Consider the following 20,987-nt stretch of genomic DNA (forward strand, 5'->3'; position numbering starts at 1 on the left):
TATCTAATGTAATATTAACAATTTATTCTTGTTTAAAATAACCAATTATAATTTATTCCTCCAAAAAAATTTTCAATGATTGAATACTGAATTTTCAAAATTAAGATGAAAATATTCTGTCAATTAATTATATTTCTACATTGTGATCTGGCAACGTAGTGGAGCTAGAAAAGGATAGTGCTATCTGCTTCGTCAAATGATAGACAAGGAAAGCAACACCAATGCTAGTCAAATACTGCCATTATAACTTGGACCTCACTATAGTTAATCAATCTGTAAACATTTGTTTATCAGAGATTGACAATGGTGTAATAACCGAAACCGGTCTTTCTAATTATCAATAAATCAGTGGTTTTTTGACAATTTCTTAGTCTTTTTCATTCAATATGAATAATTACCACAATATCAACTTCTCAACTACACAAAAAAGAACTACATTTGTTAGATGTAGACACTCCTCGAGGTTGTGTTCAACACCAATTATCATTTTTTTCAGTTTAAAAATGCCCCCTCTCTTGATTGTGGAAGAAAGAGCCAAAATAGCAGCTCGTTATGAGGTCTGAGGATCTGCGGAGCGAGTAAAAAGGTGGTGAAGGGTTGAACGAGGGATCCATGCAACACTGGATGCAAAAACTGTTGAAAATTTCCATTCCAAATTACTAACAACAGGGAGTGTCGCAGATACAAGACGATCAAGAAGACCATCAACGTCAAGGACAGCAGAAATTGTTAACAGAGTTCGTAAAATGTTCATGAGGAGCCCTAAGAAATCACTGCATCAAGGATCTCGTGGAAGTGGTCTTACACGTTACTCTGTTGCAACGATTCTTAAGAAATATCTCATTGTTTTTGCATCCAGTGTTGCATGGATCTCTCGTTCAGCCCTCCACCATCTTTGTACTCGCACCACAGATCCTCAGACCTTATAACGAGCTGCTATTTCGGCTCGTTCTTCCAGATTCAAGAGAGGGGGCATTTTTAAACTCAAATGAAATTGGTGTTGAACACAACCTCAAGGAGTGCTCTATCTAACAAATGTAGTTCTAGCAAAATTGGTTCATAAATAAAGACATTATAACTGTATAAAAATAGGGAGTGACTTATTAGACACCCTGTAGACTTAGATTGATTGATTCTTTAATAATAATTTCCCTGATTGCCAATGAATTACAACCAGAGGAGTTTACTGTCAAAACATATACATAATTATTATATTATACATACAAAATTTGCTAATACCAAACTTAGTTCTAATTATGATACATAATTATCACAAATGACAAAGTGGTTTCATAATGATCACATGAAGATTGATTCCAAGCCTCTGTCCCTGTGTGTAGGGGGCTCGAGGGCCACTATTTTCCCTGTGTGTAGGGGGCCTGAGAGCCACTATTGTCCCTGTGTGTAGGGGGCTTGAGGGCCACTATTTTCCCTGTGTGTAGGGGGCCTAAGGCCACTATTTTCCCTGTGTGTAGGGGGCCCAAGGCCACTATTTTCCCTGTGTGTAGGGAGCTCGAGGGCCACTATTGTCCCTGTGTGTAGGGGGCCTGAGGACCACTATTTTCCCTGTGTGTAGGTGGCTTAAGGGCCACTATTTTCCCTGTGTGAAGGGGGCCTAAGGCCACTATTTTCCCTGTGTGTAGGGAGCTCGAGGACCACTATTGTCCCTGTGTGTAAGGGGCTTGTGGGACACTATTTTCCCTGTGTGTAAGGGGCTTGTGGGACACTATTGTCCCTGTGTGTAGGGGCTTGTGGGCCACTATTTTCCCTGTGTGTAGGGGGCCTGAGGGCCACTATTTTCCCTGTGTGTAGGGAGCTCGAGGACCACTATTGTCCCTGTGTGTAGGGAGCTCGAGGGCCTTCATTGTCCCTGTGTACAGGGCTTGAGGATTAAAGCAAAGTAAGATTAAAATCACTGATATTATAGTTTCTTCAAATTTCGTTTATTAATATTTACATAGTAAACTATACAGTATTCGGTTTCATAATATAAACTATAGATTACTTTTCAACCATTGAAACAAATATTTCAACCATTAGCTATTCAGTTTGTATTGTTTAGGAAGCTGAAGTAGGAGTAGGCAGCCTGTAGTAACTGTAAAAAACAATATAATTCAATTACATAAAAAAAATACATAAAATTAAGCATAAATTTGTATAAAAATAATTGGAACAGTAGGGGTTGTACTGAAAGAACAGAACTAGTATATAACAAGTCCACATTGGACAAACAAGATGAATCAATTAATAATACCTTAGAGAAAAGATAGAATATAAAAATATTTCATGGTAATTATTATTAAACGAAAATCCAAATTAAATGCTGTAATTCACCCCGAAGACTTCTGCTACTGTAAATATTGACAACAGGGGAAACAGCTAGCTGGAAATTCGACCATATTTCATGGTGTTGTGTATCAAGTTGAGATGATACTGTATCATGTGTGATGATACTGTATCATTTTATGGTGATACTGTATCATTTTATGGTGATACTGTATCATTTATGGTGATAACATAGAGAAAAGATGATATTATATCGTATAGGGCGTTTATGTTGCAAATTTCATTGTTAACTCAAGCCGATAGTCCTAGTAGTTCTTTTTCGTGAAGCTATGTGACGCTGGTAGTCTCTCATACTGTGCCGTTTTTACAGTCTCACCCCAACAAAACATTAATAATAACAGTCAACATTAATCGGTTTTAGTTAACAAAAAATCGGCTTGAAATTTGGAAAATAATCGGCCTATACCATGGAATATCTGCTAATGTTTTTTTTTTCTTTATGATAATACAGATCTAAATCTATGAATATAATCTAATACAAGTGCGGCTTGTAAATTAAGTAATTATTTTAAGTACCATGCGAGGTTTTTCAATGAATTCAAAAATTCGACTGAGTCATTGTCAATATTGTAGAACCGTTTCATAATTGAATAAAAACACAAATATGATGTCAAGTAAAGTTTCCAGTCAACTTGAAAATGTGACCGGTGTGGTCACGAAACCATGGTCGTGTACCGAATAAAACTGTGTAGAATTTGACAACATATTTGTGTTTTTATTCAATGAATTCAGTTCTGCTTGGCCAAAAAAAGAATACCAATGGTTTTCATAAGAGTGTTTTCCATTTTGCCAATGTGTGAATCACACTTCCATAAAAACTAACCGTATTCAATTTAATGAAGAACATTTTCATTCTGTCAATGTTTTGAACACTTCATAAGATCTAATGGTGTTCAATTTAAAACATTACCATTCTGTTAATGTGTGTGAACACTCTCATAACAACCAATGGTGATCTTTTTCCAAATCTTTATATATAAAAGCGAAATGCCACACACTCACTGACTGACTGACTGACTGACTCACTCACTCACTCGCAGAACTAAAAGTATACCGGACCAAAAACGTTCAAATTTGGTAGGTATGTTCAGTTGGCCCTTTAGAGGCGCACTAAGAAATCTTTTGGCAATATTTTAACTCTAAGGGTGGTTTTAAGGGTTTAAAGTTCGTCTTTTAGCATGTATATTCTTCTTATTCTCTTAATTATAATTGAGAAATGTCCATACCATATGTTAATATAGAACTATAATCTAGAGAGAGTACCTCTTCGAAACAGTTGTTAACTGGTAACTAAATAAATAATTTTGTCAGGTTGGCATTAAGTTGAGTTGACTTTGTTAGGTTGGCCAAGTTGAAGATTGGAATGCTTTATCGCGGAAAAATTGATTGGGCACTGCTACTTCAATCATAGCTATTCCTGAGAATATTATATTACTAGCCGTCAGGCTCGCTTCGCTCGCCATATCCGTTTAGCCAGACGTTTAGTCTGGACCGTCCCAACATATGATAAAAATGCTCAAATGAAAAATGCAGGCGAGCGAAGCGAGCCTGCTGATCTCATTCTTGGACAATCCAGTCGGGGTCCAGGGGGCGGAGCCCCTGGCTAGACGGATATGGCGAGCGAAGCGAGCCTGACGGCTAGTATTATATAAGAAATACTCACACTGCTGACGTTACTCCTGTTAGTTTTGAAAATTCCGTAGAAATTAATTTCGAAATCCTGTGTGTTTCTCATCATCATGATTAGAAGCGCTTTCTGTACCCAGATTGGTTTGTCCATCCAGGAACATTCGTAGATTGCCTTTCTCGTTTTTTCACCCTGCAATATATAATTTATTAAATTATTACCTGATAATAATGATAGCTTGGCGTTCATAGCTATTTGTGAAACGTGCAACAAGTGTGCAAACATCATCTTTGTCAATCGATACGGAATTTGTCCGAATGAGAGACGTAGGCTACTGGATTTGTTTAATAAACACTTTCATAATTTTCATTCTTTTCTAATTAGTTCATGATGCAATCGTCATAATCTATCATCTACTATAAACTAGCAGATAACCCATGCTCCGCAAGGGTCTAATAAAAAACTTGATAAATTGATAACTTGACCTACTGAAATCTTAATGAATTCAAAATAGGCCTATAACCATCCTCGGTAAATTAAGATTAAGAACCTATATATGCAAAAATCAAGTTAATCAGTCCAGTAGTTCAGACGTGATGATACGTCATTCATGAATTTCCCATCCCGTACATGTATAAGCCTATTCTTTTATTTATTAGAGATAGATGACATGTTATTAATCGTATCTCTATCATATACTATTATAAATACTCAAAATTCTATTTTTTACTCGCTTTACTTTCTGAACACAACATATTCTTACACCCTGCAGATCAGAATTTTGTGTAAAAATTAAAAATTTAATTTTATTTGTTTTCATTTTTCAACTTACCCTGTTCATCAAACGTTGGCCATTCTCTGAATAAACCATACAACCAGCTAACATACTCAATGCCAATAAACCGTACCTGACTTTCAAGTGATGTGATGTCACTCTCTAGAAACATAAAAATAAACTATTAATTGAATAAAATGAATAATTTGATAGCATAATTAAAACTACATGTTATTTAAGCAATCTGTTCATAAATCTATTCATTCATCCAATACAATCGTGTTCTCAACTTTCTCCACATTACTTTTAATTTTATAAAGTGCAAACATAAAGGCATATATCGTTGTATGTTTGTGATATAATTCCCATACTTTTAACATAGTATAGAAATTGTTAAAATATGAAACAAAACAGATATCACACAAAAAATAATTTTAATAATAATCATTTTAAAAATAATAATTTTCCTACACATATTTTTTGTGGTATAGTAGTCTTTTACCAACAAACTTTGCAATTTCTCACCAAAAACATTCTAAATCCTCTGAATGTTCCCTGTGAATGGAAAGTTTTCTTATAAATTCAAGGCCCATATAAATATAGACATAATTTCAAAAACTATTGTTCTATGGTGCTATGAAGCATAATCCATTAACCATCTAATATCATTCAACCATCATGGGTTAGGTCATGCCAGAGGCCCTGAAATTGATCGGGTGCGACCTGAAAACTCTGACACCAGACCTGAGCCAACCAGTCACTCGATATTATAAACAAATAAATCATCCAATTATTGAAAAAAACTATTTTAAATTATAATATAAATCAAAGATAATTGTTAAAGAACACTTATTTCTTAATTTTATGAGTAAATTTCAAATTAATGTATGTTACCTGTGTATTATTATTATTATCATTATTATAAACAATTAAAGCATTCAATTATTGAAAAAAACTACTTTAAATTATAATATAAATCAATCTTATTTATTAATTTTATGAGTTTAATAAATTTATATTACCTGTGTACAAAATATGGCTAAGCATAGAAGTGAGCACAGACTTGCATTCACATAGAAAAGATGATATCGTCCACCCTCTTCAAACATTGAAATTTTCCTGAAAATAATTGTTCTTTCATGTAAATTGAAATATTACACTATAAATTGCTGAATTAACAGAGATTAAATTTTGAGATAAAATTAGTTTAAGTTAGATCTAGGATTGTAATAAATTGCCATATCAGGAGAGAATTATTGATCTGCATCTATACTAGTATCAAAAATCTGGGTCCAAGAGGAAGAAATTCTTTAGGATGGTTAGAAATTGGTCCAAACTGTGTTTTTTCTTTTGGTTCAGCTGTGCTAATAGTGAAGTGTTGTGTTTCTTTTCTGGCTCAAAATTTTGCAAAATTACTCAAAAATTTCCAATCTGTAGAGATTTTAGTGAAATATTTTTGTTTTTAATCAGTTTTTAAATATCAAAATTCAAAATTTTTAGTTTAGTCTTTAGTTTTGAAGTGGAAATTGGACTTTTTGAAGTGAAAGTGGAATCTTATCCTTATTCTTTTTTGAAACTTTTATTTGTAAAAATTTGGGAGAAGACAGTTTTGGGCTATGCCTGTTGTCTTCTCCCAATCATATTATATTTATTATAATTATGATCTGTAAAGACAATGGAATAAATAAAGGATACTGAATCTGAAACACTAACATTCCAAGTGATGTTGTATGTTCTTGTAAAAGTTTTATTACTTTATGTCATGATTTTTATTTGCATCTACCTAAAACTGGCACATGATTATTCAACTGAATTTTTCCATTAGCTAGAACTAAGCCACTAGTTTCTAGATTTTATTCAATTGATACAATGGTTGTGTTTTTAACCGCCAATTTGTTGAGTGTTTCTATAGTGAGGTCCACGTTATAATGACAGTATTAGATCAACTTAGGTTTTGCTATCCTTGTCTATTATTCGACAAAGCCGATGTTACTATCCTTTTCTAGGTCCACAACGATGCCAATTATTTTTTTGACAGTGTAGAAATATAATTAATTAATGCAGAGAATCGGCATCGCTATTCTTCTATCTTTATCCACTGCCATTATAACGTGAACCGCAATATAACTCACTTGAAATCATGTGAATATATAGTTTCATGGTTTATACTCACTTGAAAATCATGTGAATGTATAGTTTCATGGTTTATACTCACTTGAAAATCATGTGAATGTACAGTTTTATGGTTTATACTCACTTGAAAATCATGTGAATGTACAGTTTTATGGTTTATACTCACTTGAAAATCATGTGAATGTACAGTTTTATGGTTTATACTCACTTGAAAATCATGTGAATGTACAGTTTTATGGTTTATACTCACTTGAAAATCATGTGAATGTACAGTTTTATGGTTTATACTCACTTGAAAATCATGTGAATGTACAGTTTTATAGTTTATACTCACTTGAAAATCATGTGAATGTATAGTTTTATGGTTTATACTCACTTGAAAATGATTTGATGATGAATACCCAGCGTCCTAATTATCTTTTTCAAGTGATTTACATCCCGCGCTGAAATGTTCTGTCCTTCCGCCTCGTTTTCAAATTTGAAACCACTCAGCTCCTCCAGGGTGATCAGAAACAGTTCGATTTCGGTGAATATACTGTTGTAGGCAAACAATCTTGAGGAATACAGGACAGACACAATTATATAGCCGAAATATAGATACCAGCATTGTAGCAGGGCAACAACTATGTACAAGTAGCCACTCTCTGTAGTTTTCGTGTAGCTGGCGGGCAGGAGGAAGGAAAACGTGATTGGAAGATCATCGAAAGGACGGAATTTATAGATACACATCAGGATGCCGTGGACACAGTTGAAAGAGTATCCGAAACAGAAGAAGAGGAGAATATTGCTGAGCGCTCTAGAGTTCCTGATCGCTGTCTCCTCCGTTTCCCCAACTTTGTTGCGTTTCTTTTCCACCAGGTTTGCGTCCGATTCGGTTTCGAACACCTTGAATTCGGTCTCGATGATTCGCAGGAAAATTTGTAGTCGCCCGTTGACGTAGAACACCTCCATTGTGACTAGAAACACGAATAGGTTGTAGCTGAGGTTGGCGAACAGCTCGGGACGTGAGTTGATGTCGTAGGAGTCCCAGTGCAGCACTAGTAGAAGGGCAGTTTGGGTCACGAAGTATGTGACTATCAGTGTGATCACTACTTCGACAGCTGTGATCTTGGGGAACGGTGTGAAACGGGACTTGTTCCAGATGCGGTCTCTCAGAGTTGGTTGTTGAGACTGGTTGTCCTGAAAAAATTGATAAAATTAGATTGTTTGTAAAAATTCGACTGAGTCACTGACAATATTGTAGAACCGGTCCATCTTCTTCTATATAAATAAAAATCGAGCCTCAAATTTTTACATTCAATAACTTTTTTATGTGTACATTGAATTTAATGATTTTTTTTTTAGTTGTGTTTGTTATGCTCAGGAGCAGGTTTAAGGCCTATCAAACTTATGATCCGACTTCAGGACTCTTTCCTGCGATCCTTCAAAGTTTACATGTAATCATTATGGGTGAAGATTTTTGAGCTGACCACACACAAAATTAGAAAACAGCTGTTATAATCATTGCGTCATCCAACAGCCGTCGGTAGATCTGTCTTTTTATTTTCTTTCTACTAATTCACAAAATTTCAATTCTAATAATAATGCCGTGGTACGAACGACGTCCAAACTTGGCTCTAAATGCTGTAAATTTAGAATATGCACGGGAAAATCAGCAACAAGGAGATATAAAATTCAATTTTCCAGCAAGCTGCATTGAACTATATCCAAAATACAAACTGCTGCACAACTAGCTAAGCACATAGGAAGTCCATATTGAGATATAAATGTAAATATTGATTGTTGAATAATTTTCATAAAAGTATAGTGCATCAGATTAAGCTAAGGCTAAGCACACCTGAGGAGGCGCAGCTTGGTGATACGAAGTGTTGATCTTATGGAGATTGCCTTAACACACCGTTCCACGCCATGCCCGATTCAGTGTGTGTGAGTTCTACCATTCAAACCAATAAGCAAGAAGCACCTGGATGCAAAATGCCGCATCGCGCCTCCTCAGGTGTGCATCCAGCTAAATTTTGTCATGAGATGCATTAACTGTTTGGCGGTACGAAGTTCGCCGGGCCAGCTAGTAATTAAATAAAAACATAAATTCCACACAGTTTTATTTGGTACAGGGACACGACCATGGTTTCGAGTCCACACAGGTCACATTTTCAAGCTGACTTTAAACTGAGCTAAAACTTTTAAACTTTAATTTTGAAAATGTGACACGTGTGGTCACTAATCCATCTTCCTGTACCAAATAAAACAGTGTAGAATTTGACAACATATGTGTGTTTTTATTTAATTCTATTTTTTGTCCTGAAAATTTATGAAATTAGATTTTAGTTTGTTCTTAATATTTGTGAAATTGTTCGTCCTGAAAATGCACATTGATTGAAGAATTGTGAAACATTTACTAAATTCAGATTATTGGCCAAATTCTACTCTAATTAGATTGTTCGTTCTGAAAATGCGAATCAATTATTTTATAAAACTTTTGAAAAATTCAGATTATCAGCTGGAATCTACTCCTATTACTGTAGTGCGTGGAGTGATCCGTGGTCTAGTGGATAGAGTGCTTGCGTAGCAGCATAGAGATCCCGGGTTCAAACCCTCTCACAACCAAAAGTTTTTTAACCAGATCACTCCCGTGTTATCGGATGGGCACGGTAAACTGTCGGTCCGGGCTGAAGTATGACAGTCGTAAGGCCCATTGACGGCTTAAATTATATATTCAGGCGGTGGGACCTTCCCGCAAGGGACTCCCCACCAACAAAAGCCATACGAATTTACTTTTTTTTACTATAGTGCGGTCCACGTTATAATAACAGTGGAGAAAGATATAAGAACAGCGTTGTAGATTCTCTGCCTGCTTTCATAGAGGATAGCTGATACCGGAATATCTGATGTAATATTAAGGCTCAACTCACACTTACGCGACTCAGGTCGAGAAGAGACTCGACTCTAGTCGAGAGCATGTGTTTTCAAATGGTGACATCGCAGAGACTAGAATCGACTGGTCTGAGTGTCACACCAAGTGTGAGTTGAGCCTAACTGTTCATTTTTGTTTAAAATGATCAGAATCAAATTTTATTTGTCAATTTTATTTTTAGCCAACGAACTAACTTGATCTGTATAAAGCTACGTTTACATCAAATTTGTCAACCAAATATTGTTCACAGGTAGTTTCTACGAAAATTTGTCAATTTTTTGTAGAAAAATAAGTTGCTGTCGTTCTCAAATGTAGAAAAACAAAATTTGACAATTTTTTGTAGAAGACGAGTTGCTGTTCTCAAATGTAGAGAATCAAAATTTGACACTAGTATAGTTGAAATTTAAGGTATTTCTTCTTAAGCAGATGAGCTTTCTGTTTTCAAAAAATAATCACACAACCCAAGGTAAATATATAGACATAGATCTATATAAATATATGATCTACATATAAATAAAAATATAAATCTAAACCCTTTTTAAAATTATTTAGTCACATGTTTCGGCTATATTATTAAGATAATGGCATCATATAGCCGGAACATATTGTGAGTAAACAAAGGGTTCTTTAGATTTCTACAGTATTTTTATTTATATTCAAGAGTAACCCTAAAGAAAAAAGACAATCTACACTACACTTTGATATCTTTGTATCAATATGCCTAGCACTCAACCTACCATATTCTTGAATACTTTTCAATAGTCTACCGCTCTTCGAGAAAATCGCGAAAAACCCTGTTTTTGACAACATTTTCGCCATTTTAGCCGCCATCTTAAATCGCAATTGATCGAAATTGTTCGTGTCGGATCCTTATATTGTAAGGACCTTACGTTCCAATTTTAAGTCATTCCGTTGATTGGGAGATGAGATATCGTGTACACAGACGCACATACACTCATACACACACACACACACACACACACACACACACACCACACACACACACACACACACACCACACACACACACACCACACACACACACACACACACACACACACACATACAGACCAATACCCAAAAACCACTTTTTGGACTCAGGGGACCTTGAAACGTATAGAAATTTAGAAATTGGGGTACCTTAATTTTTTTCTGAAAGCAATACTTTCCTCACCTATGGTAATAGGGCAAGGAAAGTAAAAATCAGACTATAGAATTATTCATCATAAATCAGCTGACAAGTGATTACACAGATGTGTGGAGAAGCCAGTCTATTGCTGTATTTCCATAAGGTCTATAGTTTCAATCAGATACTTGTGGATGGGAATACTGCGTGAGGTCTACTGTTCACAGAACTACTAGTAGTATACTGATATTGAAATAATTGCATCATGATACTACAACTTCGAACTGAATTGAAAAATCAGTCAGAACCACGGTACCTATTAGATGAAAACAGTAGGGGTCATGAAATGTGTGCGCAGTGGCCAGCCAGCTAGATTGCGTCATTGCCACCAACCGAGGTTTTAACACCTATTGGCAATAATTTATGAAACTTATTATTTGTTAAAAACAGATGATTGGATATAAAATGACGTCAGCTACACCGGAAATTTAGCACAACATGTGCGTGACACCTACCGTCTTCTTCTATATACCGTGGTCAGAACTACTATTCAACAATGTTTAATTAAAACAACATGAAACTAGTTTTGGTTGCTACACCATTTAAATCACTGCAGTGAAACATCTAATAGAGATGCTCTACAGCTCACTAGAGTTTTTAATAATTGACTTCAGATACTGCTTTTGGTGAGATAGATATCTTCACACTGAAAGTGACACCATAGGTGTTTTAATATTTTTAGACAATATTCTAGTGTTTTATTATGCTAATAATTGAGTGTAGCAAACGAAACTAGTTCCTAGTTAGTTTATTTAACATATATACTAGTTGAAATGTAAGGTATTTCTTCCTAACCAGAAAAACTTTCTGTTTTCAAGCAATAAGTATACTCAACCCAAGGTAAATATAGACATAGATCTATATAAATAAATCATCTAAATATAAATCTACCCTTTTTAAAATGAAAATTAAATTCGCACAACATGTTTCGGCTATATATCAAGATAATGACATCATATAGCCAAAACATATTGTGACTAAGTAATTTTAAAAAGGTTACTTAGATTTTATTTATATTCAAGAGTAATCCCTAAAGAAAAAGAGACAATCTACACTACACTTTGATATCTTTGTATCAATATGCCTAGCACTCAACCTACCATATTCTTGAATACTTTTCAATAGTCTACCGCTCTTCAAAATAAAACAGTTCAGAATTCATCTATCAGCTAAGAAGTCTCAACCTGTTCTGACTAGAAATCTTGGCTGTCTATCGGATTGAACGTGAGATTTTGTTGGTATCGAATCCTTGGGGTCGCATGCCAGATTACACCAATCATTGTTATTATTTTCATTCAGGTACCGTTCGGAAAATCAGAAAATCTCGGGAAATCTCAGTCGACTAATGATGGTAATTATTGTTGTGAAAATAATAGTGCAAAGGGGTGGTGATTGATGGGGTTGCAGGTGCTTATTACTATAAGATGACAGCTCTTGAGAATTGTCTGACACCTGATATTAGAACAGAAATAATTATTTTCTGAGTTGAAAGTGTGCAGATCCTTTCTTGTCAAGGCTGGTACTGTCAATCATTGTTGTTATTATGTTTTGAGAAAAGATTCTAGATCAGATGTACTCTAGGAATAGGGTAATAGTGGGTGATTCTTCAAATAGGACTCTCACAAAATAGTAAGTTGTTATTGCTTATATTTTGGGAAGCTATCAAAATGAAAACGTTTTCTCAGGAAAATTTTTTTTTCGATCATTACTTTTTGAGATATGAGCGCCTAAAGTTTAAATGTTTGGGACTGAACATTTCAAGTTCGGTAAGAGATAAATCCATGAGATTTAAAGGATAGATTCTTCATGGTATTGTTGATCTAGTAAAACAAAACTTTTCTGAGAATATCAATTTTTGAGAAAGTTATCCAATTTACTAAAAATTACAAAAAAAACTTTTAGTTTAGTTATTTTCGGTAAATTGAATAACTTTATCAAAAATTGATATTTTCAGAAAAGTTTTGATTTACTAGATCAACAATACCATGAAGAATCTATCCTCTAAATCTCATGGATTTATATCTTACCGAATTTGAAATGTTCTGTCCCAAACATTTAAACTTTAGGCGCTCATATCTCAAAAAGTAATGATTGGAAAAAATGTTTTCCTGAGAAAACTTTTCCATATTGATGGCTTGATAGTATACAAATAGAAAAACTTTTAAAAATACCATCAGTAGAAAGTTTATTTTCAGCCTTTGCTCAGCCTTAAGAGAATAATCTGGTGTGGCGCACTCACACTACTTACCTTGCCATTATAAAAATTGATCACCTGACGCTAGTGTTCACGCGCATGGCGCATCTCAAGTCTACTATTCAAAGATCTGAGCCAGCTGGTGACAGGACAATAACGCTGGAGACACACAAGGAGTGCTATCTCTTCATAGTGAATGATTTAATAGAATCAACAGTTTGCAATTGAATAATCACATTTTCTCAAATTTCAAGCCTATTTTCAATTTTAGGTGAAAATGTTATTGAACATTAACTGTAGAGATTTTCATGCTCAATCTCTTACACTTGATTTTTTTTGTTCAAATTGTTTCTGAAGCCTGATAACTGGGAATCTAAAATCAAATTTAGCATAGATGGGGTGGAGCTCCTGAAATTATTACAGATATGAGACTTGTGGCAGTTGATAGAGCTTATCAATGACTATTTTAGGTATAAATTTGATCAAAATCGTTAAAGTCATTTTTGAGAAAATCGCGAAGAACCCTGTTTTTGACAACATTTTCGCCATTTTAGCCGCCATCTTGAATTGCATTTGATCGAAATTGTTCGTGTCGGATCCTTATATTGTAAGGACCTTAAGTTCCAAATTTCAAGTCATTCCGTTAATTGGGAGATGAGATATCCTGTACACAGACGCACATACACTCATACACTCACATACACACATACACACATACACACACACACACACACACAACACACACACACACACACACATACAGACCAATACCCAAAATCCTCTTTTTTGGACTCAGGGGACCTTGAAACGTATAGAAATTATTTAGAAATTGGGGTACCTTAATTTTTTCGGAAAGCAATACTTCTTTTGTTAGGGTACCTATGGTAATAGGGCAAGGAAAGTAGAAATGCATGTATGCAAATAATGTGTCAAAATAGTGGAGCGGCGAAGGTTGAGGGTAACAGAGAGGGTAGATGAAAGTGTTGAAAAGTAATTCATGTAGGTAACCAAATGTGTGGGAGCAGAGTGGGGCAGCGATGGTAGGGTAGAAGGTAGAAGGAACCGGAGAAATTTAGTTACATGCATTATGAGATAGGGAGTAATTTTTGGGGAAAAGTATAGAGAATAATGGAATATTCATACTGCAGAAGAAAGCCATTAGGATAATTTATAAGATTATTATTTATATATTAGATTTAGCAATCTTCGTTTTTAAAAATAGACGAATGTAGACTATGAGGAGAACCAGGTGAGTCATCTCCATAATACAAGATTTAGAGGTTTTGTTTACCCACATCACAGACTTAGCCTGCTGGAGAGTGGCCCGTTTTATATGGGAATGAAAATATTTAGTTCAATCCCATCTCACATAAGAGAAATTGATGGCTTGAAGGAGTTCAAAAAAACACTTAGGGAATTCCTCATTCCATTGTGTCCGTACAGGTTAGCAGACATCATTGTTGAATAATGTTTGATTGATGTATGTTATGTGGGATCTGTTTTGTTGAAATAGGAGGGATGGTAGATATTAGATTAAACTTTGACGTGTCATATACTGCGGGATTGTTGCTCCCTTAATGCAGTTTAATAACTGTGATGAACAAGAAAAGTAAAGTAAAGTTAAGTAAAGACTTAGCTACCTTCTCTGATACCCTCTACCTTCGCCGCTCTACTCTTTTTCACCCTAACACACAAATATGTATAAAAAGTTAAAAACGTTACCAGGCTTTCAAGCCTCGATCACACTAAAATTCTCAACCAAGTTGTCAACAAAATTGCGGCAATTTATTGTCAATTTCTTAAAAAAAAACACAGCAACATTTTGCCGTCATCAACGTACGGAAATTCTTGTTTAAGTTACAACAAAATTTCTGTTTCCACTCAGTGTAGGAAACATTCAACATAAAAGTAGCTTTAGTTTTGTTCTAAACAAGTACTCTTAGTAGCTTTTAAAGTAGGTACTATGTGCTCGCACTACCTATTGAATTTGTTTCAAGCATCCAATAGCTCAACAAACCCAGAAATATTTTAAAGGAGAGTTGTAAGAATGTAGTAAATATTTTATAAAAACAATATAAAAATCTTGAAGTACCCTTTATTTTTTGAAAACTTTAGAAATAGTTCAACAGCTAGTTTCGACCCTAACTTAGGTCATTTTCGAAATGATGTTTGACCTTGATTAGGTCAAGTTGAAAATTTTTATACATATTTTATCACATTTTTAGGCTGATAAAGCTCCTCTTCAAGAGTGGAATTCATTCCTCAGTACTCCAAGAAAAGTAAGTATTTTTCAAATATTCACAAGTAACACAGTGTCTGAACTACAAAAAAGTTAAATATTTTACATTCAAATTATTTGGGATTATCAAAAATCCTTATATCAAATTATAGTTTCCAAAATTTCTAATAAGACAGCTTTCATGCCCTTTCCAGAATTTCAATTGAAAATCTACATTACAACCTTTTATAGTCACGCTTTCGAATACATCATAACTCAATCACGTTCCTCACTGTGAAATCACATAACGCTTTTGGTGGTTGACTTGTGTAGGATACGTCAGCACAGTGTCTCTAAATAGCAGTCGATAGTGGCATCACGTTCTAGATCTAAAAGGCACTGGATTGTAAATTCGAGAATCGAGAGCGCATTTACAAAAGGAAGCCATGTTGTTTTTCTAGGAATAGCGTCCTTGCCTGCTCGCCATAACATTAGTGAAATTTAGATCTGGTTTGTGAATTAGTTGTAAGTTACGCGGTTTTAACAGTGTGAATGCAGTTTTTTTAGCTTTGCTTTCGAGTGTGTGACGGTTGTAGTCCTATAATTCGTTGATTATTGATTAATTACGGAAATGGGACCTGCTCGAGGTCGTGGAAGGGGCCGTGGTAATAGAATGCCACCCCCGCCTCCTCTCATGGCTCGTAACAACATGATGCCGCCCCTCAGATCTCCACCCCTCATGCCTCCAAGGATGCGACATCCGCCACCTCCAGGAATGAGAGGACCGCCCTTTGCTCCTCCACATCCACCTCATCCTCCTAGACGTCCGCCTCCCCCGGTTTAGAGGAATACCTCCTAGACCTCCTAGGTTGCCTCCAGGTCCTCTTCCTCCACCTTCAGCTAGAAGATTTCCTCCCAGACCCATGTTTCCTGGCCCCCATGGACCCCCACTATTACCTCTACCTCCTGGTCCCCCCATGATGGACGGACCTCATGCTCGTTTGAGAAGACCCCCAGGACCCCCTGGGGGACCTCCGTTCATGCCTTTCGGACCAATGGACCCGATGATGAAAAAATGGAACGTCAATAATCAAATGAACTCACAACCAGCAGCCAAGGTAAGTAATAAATCAACTTGACTAGGCTAACATAGAACAAAACCAACAAAATATATTATTTTTATGTTGTATATTGTGAGCTTTAAGCTCACAGGTAACAGGCTAATATCTACGACTTTGAATATTTCCTGAGTTTTGAAGTGTAGGCTAGGCTAATCTGTTAACCTTCAGGTAGCAGTCGCAGTGAAAAACCAACTGAATCTGCTACCAGGGCAGCAGAATTATGCAAATATGTTCTGGTAAGCTTTTGGGGTGTTTAAAATAATGATTGATGTTATAAAAATAACTTTATCGTTACCGGTACATAAATCATTCAAATAAGAAGGGGTCCTGTGCAAACACTGAAGACCTTAACCTAACCTCAAACATACATTTTTGTTAAAACTCTTTCCTACTGAAAGCAAGTTAGGTACTCAAGCTAAGTTTACATTTGATTTTTTCAACAAAACATTGTCCACAAAAAAGTTGTCAACTTTTTGTAGAGCACAAGTTCCTGTAGTTTTCAAATCTAGGGAAACAAAGTGGAAAACTGGTTGCCAAACCAAATTAACTCCGAGAACATAGTGGGCATGCGATAGTAGAGAGGAATGTTTTTCTTGGAAACTTTCTCAGTCTTGAAACATTTTGTTGAAAACAAGGATTTCTAAAAAAAAATATGTTGTGCTTTTACATAAATTGGCACCAAATTCCTTGAAACCCAGTTGACAACTTTGGTGAGATCGCGGCTTTGAAGCTGAATTTACATACTAAGTGTTTTCAATTAAGTTTTTGGCAAATTGTTGCCAATTTCTAATAAATCACAGCATCATTCTATTGTCAAATTGTGGAAAACTTCAACAAAATTTATGTTTTCTACTCAGTGTCTATGGATCAAAGAAAGTTGTCAACTAAACGTTGCATGTTTTAAGTACACGTGGCTCGAGAGTTTTTGAAGTTGGTTGATTTTAGTATTGATTTTTTTATAGAAAACAAGTTGCTGTTCTCAAAATTACTCCAAAAAAGTGGGAAACTTGTTTAACAGTTTAATTAGGCATTAATGTTGAAAATATCAAACAACGAAGACACAATAATTAAGATTGTGGCTGCCTATGCTATAGCCAGCATTTGTAACAAAATTATCAGAAGATATTGCGTGAGATTCTCCTTAAAATGAGGCAGAAGCAAGGCAGAGAGTCGTCAACGCCGTTCTCCTATATTTCTCTACTGCTATTATAAAGTGGACCTAAATGTAGTCGATCATGGTGAGACCCTAGTGAAATACCAGCGATAGGTACATATTATAAAGTCGCAGTGGCATGATAGCTGATCTTCGAGAAGATGTTATCTGGTGATGTATCCGAGAAGGTATCTGTTGATTGATGCAACAGCAGTATCCTATACTATTAAACGAGCAAATTCTGTTTAGATGTTTGTATTTCACCGGGTCTCGAAAACGGCTCCAACGATTCTCACGAAATTCAGAACATAGTAGGCTTATAATATAAAGATTCGATTACACTTGGTATCATCCCTGGAAAAATCGCTGAAGGACATTAAAAGTATTATTCATCCTTGGAAGAACAGCTGATAATAATTATTTCGTCGTCTGATTGTGATGGAAGTGAGTGAGCGAGTTCATGTGTGTGGGACTGTGTCAAAATTATGACTCAGCTGTTGTACTTTTGTAATCATTCAATCAGGTACTTAGTGCCGGTTGCAAAAAGCCTGGTTATTTCCAATCCTGATTAATTCCAGTAGATCCATCTTTTTGAAATGGTCTTCTCTGATTTGGTTCATCAGGATTAAAATTTAACCGGCTTTTGTGCAACCGGGCCTTTGTGAGGGAAATTTTTGCATTCCTCTGGGAATTAATCTCAATTTACTGTAATTTCTTCTTTCGCAATACAGTTTTTATCCTTTTGTACTCCAGAGCGAAGCTCGATCCCCGATATTCTTTCTAAATTGCGGAAATTTGTTGAAAATTTCTCAAAAGCACAGCACCCTTTGGCATCAACTTGTGGAAATAATCAACACAATTTTTGTTTCCCACTAAGTAACGGTGAAGATTAAAGAAAGTTGTTAACAAAATGTTGAAAATTTGTTGCGATTAAAACGAGCTGCATTTTTTGGGAGGTATTGCTTTCCTGTAATGTTGTATCAAACATTCAACAGCAACTTGTTTTCTACAAAGGAATCGACAACTGCTTCGTATAAAACTATTTGTGAACAACATTCTGTGACAACTTGACATTCTGTTGACAACTTGGGTGTTAGGCTCAACTCACACTCACGCAACTCAGGCCGAGAAGAGACTCGACTCTATATAGTCGAGAGAGCATGTGTTTCCAAATGGTGACACTCAGACCAGTCTCCGCGACGTCACCATTTGAAAACACATGCTCTCGACTAGAGTCGAGTCTCTTCTTGACCTGAGTTGCGTAAGTGTGAGTTGAGTCTAACAATACTTGACTTGTTCACTTGTGGCCATACCTATGACCACGCCATGAAAAGAAACTGATTTTTACTTTCCTTGCTCTATTACCATAGGTAAGGAAAGTATTGCTTTCCAAAAAATTTAAGGTACCCTAATTCATGTTTCTATACGTTTCATTACTTTCCTTGCCCAATTACCGTAGGTAAGGAAAGTATTGCTTTCCAAAAACTTAAGGTACCCTAATTTCATGTTTCTATACGTTTCAAGGTCCCCTGAGTCCAAAAACATGATTTTTGGGTGTTGGTCTGTGTGTGTGTGTGTGTGTTTGTGAACACGATAACTCCTTTCCTAATTAATCGATTGACTTGAAATTTTAAACTTAAGGTCCTTATACCATGAGGATCCGACAATAAGAAATTCAATAAAATTCAATTCAAAATGCGGAAAAAATGGCGAATAATGGCTAAAAAACCATGTTTTCACGGTTTTCTCGAAACTGCTTTAACGATTCTCTTCAAATTTATACCATGGATAGCTATTTATAAGCCCTATCAACTGACATGAGTCTCATTTCTGGAAAAATTGCAGGAGCTCCGTAATATTCTTGAGAAAAATGGCGGATAATCACTAAAAACCCTGTTTTTTCACGATTTCTTAAAAATGACTTGACCGATTTTCATTATTATTATACTACTGACTGAAGCCGCGTTTATACCTGAGTTGTAAACTGAGTTATGGCAATTTCTTGAAAAAGAATACTCAGCAACTTTTTGTCGTCAACTTTTAGAAATCCTTGTTTTCAACTAGATTTTTGTTTCACACTCGATATGGAAACACTGAGATAGTTGCCAACAAAATGTTTGCCCTCTACAAATCCTCGCCGACCACGCCCTCTGGGCAATAAATTGTCAACTTCTGTAGCTCTACATTTGGGAACAGCAGCTTATTTTGTACAGAAAATTGGCAACTTTTTTATTGACAACTTTAGTTGCTCTACATTTGAGAACAGCAACTTTTTTGTACAAATGAATCGATAACTTCTTCATACAACAACGGACAACATTTTGTTGACAACTTTAATTGCTCTACATTTGAGAACAGCAACTTGTTTTGTACAAATGAATCGAAACTTCTTCATACAACAACGGACAACATTTGTCCGTGGACAACATTTGTCCGTGGACAACATTTTGTTGACAACTTTGTGTAAACGCAGCTCAAGATGACTTGGATTCAATAGACCTTCGTACCACTGAAAATTTGTGCTATGAATGTATAAAAGCATAGTATTGTTGTAAATATAAATGAAAATAGAATTCTAAAGCTGCGTTCACACCAAAGTTATTAACAAAATGTTGATAACTTAATTCTTATAGATTCTATTAGATTGAACGGAACTTGACAAACACATAATTTCATCATGTGTATGATAAGTTATTTTCAATCTATAGAATCTATAAGTATCAAGTTATTAACATTTTGTTAAAATAACTTTGGTGTAAACGCAGCGTTAGTACCCTTTTTAAAATTATTTAGTCACAACATGTAAATAATACTTTAAAAAGAGCATGTAATAATAATAATACATACAATAATAATAATACATGTAAATATACTAAAAAGAGCACATAGATTTCTATTTTCATTTATAGGCCTATTCAAGAGTAGCCCTAAAGAAGACAGACTATTGTTGTACACTATGAATATCTTATTCAAAAAGTTCGTTTCCTTCAAATAAATACTTGAAAGTATTGAGTAATGTATGAAACCACGAGTATGAGTAATTACGTACCACAGAAAGTTTGTGTATTTCATGAATAATTTATTCGTTATTGAAAATATAGGACCTTATTCCATAGAAGATGTAAACTGATCTAATAGGAAGTAAAATGTTTTATGAAGGCTGGGAATTATGTATTGTACGAGGCTATTTTTTTTCAACTTCCGATGTGGTATAAAAAAGAACTAGTGAGAGTAATTGAATGAGTTTCTTATCCAAAGTGATTTACCTTATTGTTTACTTCTTAACATAGTCATCCATTCCAGATTGAGGCATTTTTCATT

The 20,987-nt window shown here is 35.2% G+C and overlaps 2 protein-coding genes across 2 annotated transcripts in view; one reads left to right on the forward strand and one right to left on the reverse strand.

The window, feature by feature from the left end:
* Window positions 1-1,980: 1,980 nt before the first annotated feature.
* LOC120350707 lies at window positions 1,981-14,471 on the reverse strand. Its single transcript, XM_039425295.1, has 6 exons — window positions 14,466-14,471; window positions 7,258-8,060; window positions 5,771-5,867; window positions 4,806-4,910; window positions 4,010-4,165; window positions 1,981-2,095 (listed from the first exon to the last, which is right to left on the reverse strand). Exons 1-6 carry the CDS (start codon window positions 14,469-14,471, stop codon window positions 2,045-2,047), a joined length of 1,218 nt encoding a protein of 405 aa, XP_039281229.1. The 3' UTR covers window positions 1,981-2,044.
* Window positions 14,472-16,315: 1,844 nt separating this feature from the next.
* LOC120350708 (peroxiredoxin-6-like) overlaps window positions 16,316-20,987 on the forward strand; it is a 26,977-nt gene continuing 22,305 nt past the window's right edge. The window contains exons 1-2 of the mRNA XM_039425297.1: window positions 16,316-16,510; window positions 16,598-16,604. Of these exons, the coding sequence (XP_039281231.1) occupies window positions 16,316-16,510; window positions 16,598-16,604 (202 nt within the window). The remainder of the gene's footprint in view (window positions 16,511-16,597; window positions 16,605-20,987) is intronic.

This window comes from Nilaparvata lugens, chromosome 3 (assembly GCF_014356525.2).
Source record: "Nilaparvata lugens isolate BPH chromosome 3, ASM1435652v1, whole genome shotgun sequence".
Taxonomy (NCBI): Eukaryota; Metazoa; Arthropoda; class Insecta; order Hemiptera; family Delphacidae; genus Nilaparvata; species Nilaparvata lugens.

Excerpts from the sequence above, each read along its gene's own strand:
- LOC120350707 (XM_039425295.1), bottom strand. Across the intron at positions 4,911-5,770 it reads TAGCCATATTTTGTACACAG|AGAGTGACATCACATCACTT; the intron begins GTAATATAAATT and ends TTATGTTTCTAG. Across the intron at positions 2,096-4,009 it reads ACAGGAGTAACGTCAGCAGT|TTACTACAGGCTGCCTACTC; the intron begins GTGAGTATTTCT and ends TGTTTTTTACAG.